Below are 10,267 nucleotides of genomic sequence, written 5' to 3' on the forward strand. Positions count from 1 at the left end.
GGTGGCCACGGCACGGGCGGAGACAGGGACAGAGGAGGTGGCATCACCTTTACTGAGCCCAGCACGTGGCATCATGTGACGTGTCCCCACCGTGGTGTCCCTGTGTGTGACACTGGGGTCCCATGTGGTGGCGGAAGGGGTAGCATCGCCTGTACTGAGCCCGGCAGATGGTACCGTGTGTCACAGTGTGCCGTGAGCCGTGCCATGGTGTCCTGGTGGCACCAGTGTCCTCGTGGTGCCAGTGACCCACACGGTGGAAGGGCTGGCATCGCCTTTCCTGAGCCCGGCAGGTGGCACGTGGCACAGTGTGACACATCCCACACCGCAATGTCCCAGGGTCACCGGTGTCCCACGTGGTGCCGGTGCCGAGGTCAGAGGAGATGACAGCGCCTTTGCTGGGCTTGGCACATGGCAGCACGTGACACGGTGTGACACGTCCCACACCCCCGTGGCACCGCCAGCGTCCCCGTGGTGCTGGGGTCAGGGGAGGTGACGCCGGCTCCGCCGCATCGTCCCGCAGCACGGGGCCTGTCCCCAGCGCCATGTCCCCGTGTCCCCGCTCACACCTGGCGGTAGGTGCCGTTGTAGGTGAAGGGCTCGGGGTGGACGCAGGGCCCGGGGCTGGCGGGGGTCCAGCGCTGGATGTGCAGGCGGGAGCAGGCCGGGGGGTCCAGGGGTCGCACGATGACAGCGGCGCGCGATGCCACCGATGGGTCCTCGTTGAAGAAGTTGAAGGGGCGCAGGAAGAAGCCGACGGCGTTGCCAGGGGTGGCCGTGTTAGGGATGTCCTCGGCGTGGGGCACGTGCAGGAAGCCCACAGTCACCCAGGCCACCAGGTCCTGGAGGGGACCCACCACGGGGTCAGTGGCACTGTGAGCCCCCCTGCCCCTGTGAGCTGGAGAACCCCCAGAGATGGGCCCCCCTCTGGGGATGGAACCCACAGGCCCCACCGGCCCCGTGTGCCCGGTGTCCCCCCGTGTGCCCGGTGTCACCTGGTCCTCGATGGTCTCGTTGTCGCGGATGAAGCTCTCGAATGTGACTGGGGGATCCCAGGGGTCATTCTGGCTATAGATGCTGCTGCTACTGGGCTCGTTCTCGTGGCGCCGTGTCACGGCCAGGTGGTACCTGGGACAGGTGAGGGGTGGGGTCAGCCTAGGGGCGGGGATCCCTGTCCCCCCCCCGCCCTGGTCCCCTGATTGTACTACCCACGACCCACAGGGGGGCACAGGGCTGGCGAGGGATGCGGGGGTCCCCAGCTTTGTGTGCTCCTCAGCTCCTGAGGGGTTCCCCAAGACCAGGGGGAATCCCCAGGTCCCCTGAGGGACTCTCCAGCTCCCGAGGGGTTTCCTAACCATGGAGGGTCCCCAGACCTTGAGGGGGTCCCCATTTTCAGGGCTTCCTCATCTCCCAAGGTGTTTCACAGCTCCCAGAGTCTCTTCAGCTTCCAGAGGTTCCCCAGCTCCGACAGCCCCGTCAGCTCCGGGGTGTCCCAAACTCCCAAGGGGTTTCCCCAGCCCAGGTGAGTTCCCAGTTCTGGGGTTTCCCAGGGTCCCAACTCCAGCTCCAGGGCCGGATGGGGAGGTGCCAGCAGGAAGTCGTGACCAGGGGAAGGACCCCGTGCCCCCCGGGGGTGACACATCTGGCGCTGCCGGAGCCCCCCGCAGCCCCCTCCCCGCGGAACCCCCGGGTGCCCCACCTGGCCCAGGTGACGCCGCGCTCCTCCCGCCAGCCGCGGGGCAGCACGGGCCCGGCGTGCGAGCTGAGCTGCAGGCGGAAGGTGCGGCGGTGGCCCCAGCGGTTCCGCCGCCGTGGGTTGGAGAAGAGCAGGTACCGGGGCGCGGGCCGGCCCAGCGGCAGCGCGGCCTCGCGCTCCCGACGCCGCGGCTCCCGGTGCAGCCGCGGCTGCACCACGCGCGCCCCCGCGCTCCAGGGGTTGGAGATGTTCTCGAAGCGGATGTCCATCGTCTCGAAGCTGTTCCCGGAGCCTGTGGGGACGGGGTGTCGGTGCGGGGGAGGCGGTGGGGACATCCCCCCCGGTGTGGGGGGTGGGACACCGCAGGGGTGTCACCATGGGTGTGGACTGGGACTTCATGGAGATGCCGACATGGAGGGCTGAGATGCCGCCGCCACGGAAGACTCTGACCCCTCAGTGAAGCCATCGTGGAGGGCTGGGACACCCTGGAGATGTCACCACCACCACAGGAGGCTGAGGCACTAGGACGTGCTACCATGGATGTAGCCTGGGGAGTGTCACCCTGGGGGGCAGGGACTCCACAGAGAAACCACCATGGGGGGCTGGGACCCCAGGCAGGTGCCATCACCCATGCGGGGCTGGGACCCTGCAGAGATGCCAGAGAGGGACAGAGACCCAGACGTCACCGGGGCTGGGAGATTCCACCACCGTGGGGGGATGTGAGCCTGCAGAGACGCCACCATGGAGGGGAATCATCACCTGAGGGTGCAGGTGATACCCAGGTGATACCACCTTTCCAAGAATGAGGCACCTCAGACCCTGGAACCCCCCGTGGGTCCAGCGTCTCTCCCAGCACCCTCCCCACGGCCAGGGGGTATCGGGAGCTGCCTGAGCCCTTCACCTGCGACATCCAGGTCCACCTTGTAGTGCACCAGGTGGGTGTGGATGTTGCCCAGGAGGTGGTTCTGCACGCGGCTGCCGTAGCGCCGGCCCTCCGGTGTGTAGAAGGTGGCGTGGATGTAGCCGGTGGCGTGGACCTTGGTCTCCAGGACGCCGTTGGGGTAGAGCAGGAAGTCCCAGATGTAGTCGTAGTTGTAGACGGTGGAGGTGGTCCTGAGCACCAGCGCCCGCCCCTCCAGCCCCGCGTAGAAGTGGAAGCCGCCCTGGAAGTCACTGTCAAAGTGGCGGCGCAGGGGAACGCCCGTGGGCAGCTCGAAGGCGCAGAGGGCGTTGGGGAAGCGCACGGGGCCGTCGGCGTCCAGGAGGTGGTGGGCGTCCAAGAAAACAGCGGTCTCGGGGCAGTCCACGCCGCGAGCCAGCTCGTAGCTGGAGGCGCCCATGGCCCAGCCAGCATCCATGTACTTGGTCTGCATGGCGGCCGGCGAGTGGCCGCCGTAGAAGGCGATGGCCTCCTGCACGCTCAGCTCGTAGGCCACGCGCTCGCCACCGAAGCGCACGTCGAAAAGCTGCAGCCCGGCGGAGGAGCGCAGGCGGAACGCCAGGCTCCAGCCGCCGTACTCCAGCCGGTTACCGCGCAGGCGGTAGCGCCGGCCCTGCGGCTCGCACACCTTGGCGCCGTGCACGTCGGTGGGGGTCCCGCTGGAAAAGCGTCCCCGGGGCTCGTAGCCGGAGAAGAGCTGGCGGGCGGGGGGCTCGGGCAGGCGGGCCAGGGCCAGCGAGCCCCGCGCGTGGCTCTCGGCCAGCTCCCTCACGCTGCCGAAGTAGCGCCCGTTGTACCAGAGGCGCTGCACGGTCCAGAGCCGTGGGTCGCGGTCGCGGTGGTCCAGCAGCACCTCCAGCCCCGCGGGGTGCAGGAAGAAACCCTCCACGAAGCGCTGGATCACCAGCCACGTGCGGCGCTCGCCCGGGCCCAGCCCGCGCGGGGCGATGTCCGAGAAGGTGAGGCAGCGCTCCGAGCAGTTCTGGAAGCCGAAGCCGGTGGCCTCGAGCAGCAGCGGCTCCAGCGGGGCCAGGGCGGCCACCAGCGCCCCGTGCAGCAGCTCGTACTCCAGCCGGGTCATGGGCCGTGCCGAGAAGGGCACGGCCCGGCCGCCCTTGAAGGGCAGGAGGCGGTAGGAGCTGGGGCGCGGCAGGGGCCCCACAGCCAGCTCGGTGATGTTGGGCTCCTCCTGCGCCCCGAAGAAAACGACGGCCCGAGCCTCCCTCGGGGGCCGCGATCCGCCGTGCTCCAGGAACCGCAGCGCCCGTCGCTTCTGGGGGGGCAACAGCTCCACCAGGAACAGCGAGTTCTTGGCCAGCGGTCCCCCCTGGCTCGGGGACAGCCCCAGCTCCGGCCGCTCCATCAGGAAGGTCCGCACGGCCCGGAGCTCGGCCGGGGACAAGTCAGCGAAGATGGACGCGGGGTCCGGGGGGTCCGCGGAGGGGCCGGAGGAGGCCGCGGTGACCAACAGGGCCAGCGCCCAGGGGAGCCCCAGCAGCCACATCCTGGGGGGCGCGGGGACACGGGGGTCAGCGCTGGACAGAGAACGGGGTGCAGCTGAACACCCCCCGCTCCAGCAGTGCCACGATCCCAGCAAATCTGGGGCGACACGGGGCGACCCCCAGGGAAACCTGAGGGACCAAGAGGGGACCCCCAGCAAAACTGGAGCCACCGGGGGGGGGGGGGGGGGGGGGTGGGTGGCACAGAGGAGCCAGAAAAAAACAGAAGGGCCACGGGGTGACCCCCAGTGAAACCACAGATGCAGTGGGGTGACCCCCGAAAATCTGGGGGCACCGTGGGGTGACCTCCAAAAGCCTCCCCCCAGCCCGGAGCCCCTAAGCACCCCCAAAACCCTCTCCCAGGGTGGCTGTTGGACCCCAGCCCAGCGCTGGGATCCCCCTGGGTGGGCCTGGGGACACCCCCAATGTCGGGGCCCTCCCGAGTCGTCCCCTCCCCCCACCGCAGAGAGCCCCCCCTGTCCCGCACTCACCTGCCCGGGCTCTGCCGCCCCACCCGAGCAGCGCTGCGGGCTCTGGGGCACTGACCCCTCCTCCTCTGGGGGCACTGACCCCCCCCTCCCCGCCCCCCAGGCCACTGCCCCCTCCCCGCCCCCCGCCCCCGAGCAGCTCCTCCCGAGCCCGCCGGGGGTCAAGGCCAGCGGCAGGACCCGCGTCCCCCGCCCCCCCCAGATCCGCACCCCCAAATCCGCCCACCCAAATCCGCACCCCCAAATCTGCCCCCCCAGTCCGCACCTTCGCTGTCTCCGCCGCATCGCGCCCACGCGGGGGCGGCTGGGGAGGGACCCCCGGTATCGACCCCCGGGACCGATCCCGGGCCCGGCCCGGCCCCCCCGCGGGTTAATGATCACCGGAGGGGGGAGGGGGGGGGGCAGAGGCGCCCCGGTCGTTGTTCCCCCCCCCTCCCGTGATCAAATTCCGGGGATGAGATAAGAGCCGGGAAAATCCCACGGGAGACCGCGGGAGGTGGGGGGCGGCCCTCCGGACCCCCCCCCCCCCCCCCCGAGCCCCTCCGACTCCAAAGAGCGTCCCCGACACGGCCCCTCCACCCACCCCCCCCAAAAAAAAAATCCACACGAGAAGGGACTTCGACCCCTCCATCCCCACGGCTGCATCCTGTTCCCATGGCAACGCGTCCCGGCCCTCCCGTTGCCATGGAAACGGGGCGCCCACCCCCCCCCAAATCCGCATGGCGAGGGGGGGTCCTGACCCCCCCCGATCCCCACGGCTGCATCCCGTTCCCATGGCAACGCATCCATGGCCCCGCCCCGGGCCCGCCCCTCCCTCCAACCCCGGCATCCGGGGCTTAAAACCCCCAAAACCGTGAGAATCAGGGGTTAAAAACCCCCAAAACCGGGAGAACTGGGGCTTAAAACCCCCCCAAAATGGGAGAATTTGGGTTAAAAACCCCAGAAACGCAAGAACTGGGGTTTAAAAACCACAAAAAACGGGAGAATTTGGGTTGAAAAACCCCCAAAAATGGGAGATTTGGGGTTTAAAAAACCCCAAAATGGAAGAATTGTGGTTTAAAAACTCTCCAAAATGGGAGAATTGGGGTTGAAAGCCACAAAAGAGGAGCTCGGTTGTTTCAACACACCCCAAAATTGGGGAAAAGTAGTTTTAAAAGAAAAAAAGAAAATGTTTTTGATAAGTGGTTTTAAAAGCAAAAATCCCCGGATAAGTGATTTTACAGAAAAAAAAGTAAAATAAAATAAAATAAAAGGGTTAAATGATTTTAAAAGCAGAGAAAACGCCCAGGAAAAGCCTAGGAAAGCCCCAAAAATGGGTTTCGGTGTTTCCAATCCCCCCAGAGTGGGAAGGGTGGTTTTAACAGCCAAAAATACCCAGGATCAGTCATTTTAAAACCAAAAAAAACCCCGGGATTAGTGATTTTAAAATGCCCTGGGAATGGGGAAAGTGGTTGTAAAAGAATGGGATGAGCTGCTTTAAGTGGCCTAAAAAGTCCCAAGATAAGTTATTTATATATTAAAAAAAAACAAAAACCAACAAGTGATTTTAAAATGCCCCCGGAAAAGGGACAAGGTTTTAACAGCCCCAAAATTGTGATGAGAGGTTTTAAAAGGAAAAAAAAATATACATACATATAAACCCCACTTTTCTGGGTTTTGAAGGCCCAGAAAAGTGGGATAAGGCATTTTTAAAGACCACAAAAAAAGGCTTGAGTGGTTTTAAAAACCAAACACAGGATAAGTGGAGTTTAAAATCTCAGAAAATGGACAAGTGGTTTGAAAAGCCATTAAAAAGCCACCAGGATAAATTATTTTTAAAGTAAAAAAAAAAAAAAATGGGGGGATAAAAGGTTTTAAAGCCTCAAAAGAATGGGATAAGTGGTTTTAAAAGCATGGGGGCAATAAAAACCAACACAGGGTAAGTATTTTTAAAGCCAAAAGAAAAAAGTAACGAGTGATTAGAAAAAAAAAAAGGTCAGTGGTTTAATAAACCCAAAAAAATGATAAGTGGTTTTAAAGCCCCCAGCCTGGGATAATTGAGTTTGAAACTCCCCAAAAATGCTGAGTGGTTTTAAAAGCCAAAAAAAACCAAACCAAACCCAGCCAAACCCCCTCAAAAAATCCAAAAGCTCACCAGGATAAATCATTTTTAAAGGGAAAAAAAAAAAAGAAAGAAAAAAAAATCAAAAAAGAAAATAAATGGGTTTAAATCCCTTAAAAATGGGATAAGTGATAAAGGCAACACCACCAATAAACGAACAAAACAGGATAAAACAAAACTAAGAACCGCAAGAAAAGTTTTAAAGGCGAAGATAAATGGGAGAAGTGATTTTAAAAGGGAAAAAAAGGAGAGAGACAAGTAGTTTGAAAAAGAAAAAAAATGGGATAGGAAATTTTGAAGCAAAAAAAACATGGATTAATAGTTTATTTTTTTTTATAAACAGGAAAAAAAAATGAATAGTTGTTTCTGAAGACCCATAAATGGGATAATTGGTTTTACCAGGAAAAAAAAAATCCAGAAAATATATTTTTTTAAAACTCAGAAAATTGAGATGAGTGAGTTTACATGCCAAATAAAATAAAGAGGAGGTGGGGAAAATGATTTGTTTTAAAGGTCAAAAGCACAGGATAAGTAATTTAGAAAGCCAAAAATTTAAAAGCCCCAAAAATGAGGATAACTGGTTGGAAAAGAAAACAAAACTAAACAAAAGAAAACAAAACAGAGTAAATCTCTTTAAACCACCCAAAAATAGGAGTAAATGGTTTAAAAACCAAAACAACCCGGCATAAATACTTTTAAAAGAAAATAAATTTTAAAAGGGGAGATGCGGATTTGAAGCCACAAAAATGGGGATAATTGGTAAAAAAAAAAAAATTAAAAATTAAAAACAAAGGAGAAGTGGCTTTGAACACCCCCAAGCCCCAGGATAAATAATTTTAAAACCCCAAAATGGGATCAGTGCTTTTAAAAGCACCAAACTGAGATAAGTGGTTTGAAAAGCCCCAAAAAATGGGCTGAGCAGTTTAAGAGAGAGGAGAGTGGGAAAAAAAAAAAGCGGGGGGGAAAAAAGAGAGAAAATCCATGATAAGAGATTTGAAAAGGAGAAAAATCCCAGGAAAAGTAATTTTAAAACAAAATAAATTAAAAACCTCAAAACCGTGGATAAGTGGTTTTAAAAGGCCCCAAACTGGGATAAATTGTTTCAAAAGCTAAAAAAAAAACCAAACAACATAATTATTTTTAACTATTTTAAAGTAAAAAAATAGGGGATAAATGTAAAAGTAAAAAAAAAAAAAACTGGGATATTTTAAATCTATGAAAAGCAGGTTAAGTGGATTTTAAAGACAACAAAAGTGGGGCGAGTGATTTTAAGGGTCCCCAGCACCAGGGGATGCATTTTGAAATCCCCCCAAAAATGGGATGGGAAGGTTAAAAAAAAATAAAAAAACCCAATAAAAAAATAATAATTAAAAAACCCCAGGCCGTAGGGGTTTAAAAGCAGAATAAAACCGGGATAAGTCGCTTTAGAGCCCCCACAATGGGAAAAGTGCATTTAAATCCCTCCCTGCTCTGCACGCGGGATCTTGGGGTCACTTCCCAGCCATTCCCCGGAATTTTCCCTGGAATTTCCCCCCAGAATTCCTCCGGAATTTCCAATGGAATTCTCCCTGGAATTTCCCTGGAATTTTCCCAGAAGTTCCTGGGAATTTTCCCAGAATTTCCCCAGAATTTCCCCGGAATTTTCCCTGGAATTTCCCTCAGAATTCCTCTGGAATTTCCAATGGAATTTTCCTGGAATTTCCCAGATATTTTCCTGGTATTTTCCCGGAATTTCCCTGGAGTTCCTCTGGAATTTCCAATGGAATTTTCCCTCAAATTTCCATGGAATTTTCCTGCTTTTTTCCCAGATTTTCCCCAGAATTTCCCCACAATTTTCCATGGAATTTCCCCATAAATTCCCCAGAATTTTCCTGGAATTTCCCTGGAATATTCCTGGTATTTTCCCGGAATTTTCCCAGAATTTTCCATGGAATTTCCCTGGAATTTCCCCCGGAATTCCTCTGGAATTTCCAATGGAATTTTTCTGGAATTTCCCCCAGAATTCCTCTGGAATTTCCAATGGAATTTTTCTGGAATTTCCCAGAAATTTTCCTGGAATTACCCCAGAATTTTCCCTGTTATTGCCCTCAGAATTTCCCTAGAATTTCCCCACAATTTTCCATGGAATTTCCCCGGAATTTCCCCGGAATTTCCCTGGAATTCCTCCAGAATTTCCAATGGAATTTTCCCTGGAATTTCCAATGGAATTTTCCTGGTATTTTCCCGGAATTTTCCCAGAATTTCCCCACAATTTTCCATGGAATTTTCCCTGGATTTTCCCCGGAATTTCCACGAAATTTCCTCGAAATTTCCCTGGAATTTCCCAGAAATTTTCCTGATATTTTCTCGGAATTTCCCCTGGAATTTCCCCCGGAATTCAGGCCCCGTGGGTTATCCCGGGAGTGGGTTATCCCTGCTCGGGCAGGGTCGGAGTTCTTCACCTGCCAGGACCTGCCAGGACCTGCCAGGACCTGCCAGGATCTATGCTCAGCTCCTGGGCTGGGAAAGGGAGAAAAGAGAACAGCAGAAACAGGAGCAGGACATCCCATAGTAATCAATGGATATCCCAAGAACAATTGATCACACACTAATCAATAACTGTCCCAGTAGCAGATTAATCATACAGCAATCAATAAGTGTTTCAATAACAATTAACCATACAGTAATCAGGAACTGCTCCACTAACAGATTAATTTAATATTTGTATGTACGTCATTTTTATATTTGTATATTTATCTGTTTACATATCTTTATATAATTTTATAGGATTATTTAATACATAATAGAATATAGAATATATACAATAAAATAATATATAGTATATGCTATCTATTGATGTAATAATATAAGATGTTTTTTATTTTATTTGACATAATTTTCTCTATTTCTCTAACATTATGGTAGATAATTTTCTGTATTTCTCTCTGTTTTTCTGCACTGCTTTGCTCTGTGGTTCCTCCAGGGGCTGATGGAGGAACCTGAACATTTCCTCACTGCCATGGAAGTTCCATCTGACTCCAATCAATGCTGATTCTTTTGCCAGCTTTAACACAGGTGCTTTGATTCCTGCAGTGTTTGTGCTGTGCTGGGATCTGCTGGCAGTTCTTCAGGTTTGTACTGTGGAGTAATTGTGATTAACATCTTCCAGCTGTTATTTCCTGCCTGTTTAATAAAGAATTCATTTCAGAGTAATTTTAATAAAAATTCCTTTCATGAGCAGACCTGATTCACCACCAGGGCTGGGCCAGAGCGATTTCTTAAACTGCTGCCAAAACCTGGCAAAAGGTGGGCCAGGAGCCCTGGATGGGGAACAGCCCCGGGCTCGGCCAGGGGTCACTCAGGGTACCCAGGTGTCACTGCGGCAGCCCAGGTGTCACTGGGGCAAGTCCAGGTGACATTGGGGTAGCCCAGGTGTGATTCAGGGTAGCCCAGGTATCACTGGGGCAAGTCCAGGTGACACTGGGGTAGCCCAGGTGTGACTCAGGGTAGCCCAGGTGTCACTGGAGTAGCCCAGGTGTCACTGGAGTAGTCAGGTGTGACTCAGGG

The 10,267-nt window shown here is 55.0% G+C and overlaps 1 protein-coding gene across 1 annotated transcript; it reads right to left on the minus strand.

Annotated features, from left to right (window-relative positions):
- Positions 1 to 560: 560 nt before the first annotated feature.
- Positions 561 to 4,640, minus strand: AOC1 (amine oxidase copper containing 1). The gene is made up of 5 exons (XM_062493064.1): positions 4,624 to 4,640; positions 2,595 to 4,138; positions 1,697 to 1,985; positions 993 to 1,125; positions 561 to 839 (listed from the first exon to the last, which is right to left on the minus strand). Exons 2-5 carry the CDS (start codon positions 4,135 to 4,137, stop codon positions 561 to 563), a joined length of 2,244 nt encoding a protein of 747 aa, XP_062349048.1. The 5' UTR covers position 4,138; positions 4,624 to 4,640.
- Positions 4,641 to 10,267: the final 5,627 nt, after the last annotated feature.

Source organism: Cinclus cinclus, chromosome 1 (assembly GCF_963662255.1).
Source record: "Cinclus cinclus chromosome 1, bCinCin1.1, whole genome shotgun sequence".
In the NCBI taxonomy this organism is placed as follows: domain Eukaryota; kingdom Metazoa; phylum Chordata; class Aves; order Passeriformes; family Cinclidae; genus Cinclus; species Cinclus cinclus.

Coding starts and splice junctions, on each gene's coding strand:
- AOC1 (XM_062493064.1), bottom strand. CDS start 4,137: ATGTGGCTGCTGGGGCTCCCCTGGGCGCTGGCCCTGTTGGTCACCGCG. Junction 1,986..2,594: donor GGTGGACCTGGATGTCGCAG/GTGAAGGGCTCA, acceptor CCGTCCCCACAG/GCTCCGGGAACAGCTTCGAG. Junction 840..992: donor ACGAGACCATCGAGGACCAG/GTGACACCGGGC, acceptor GGTCCCCTCCAG/GACCTGGTGGCCTGGGTGAC.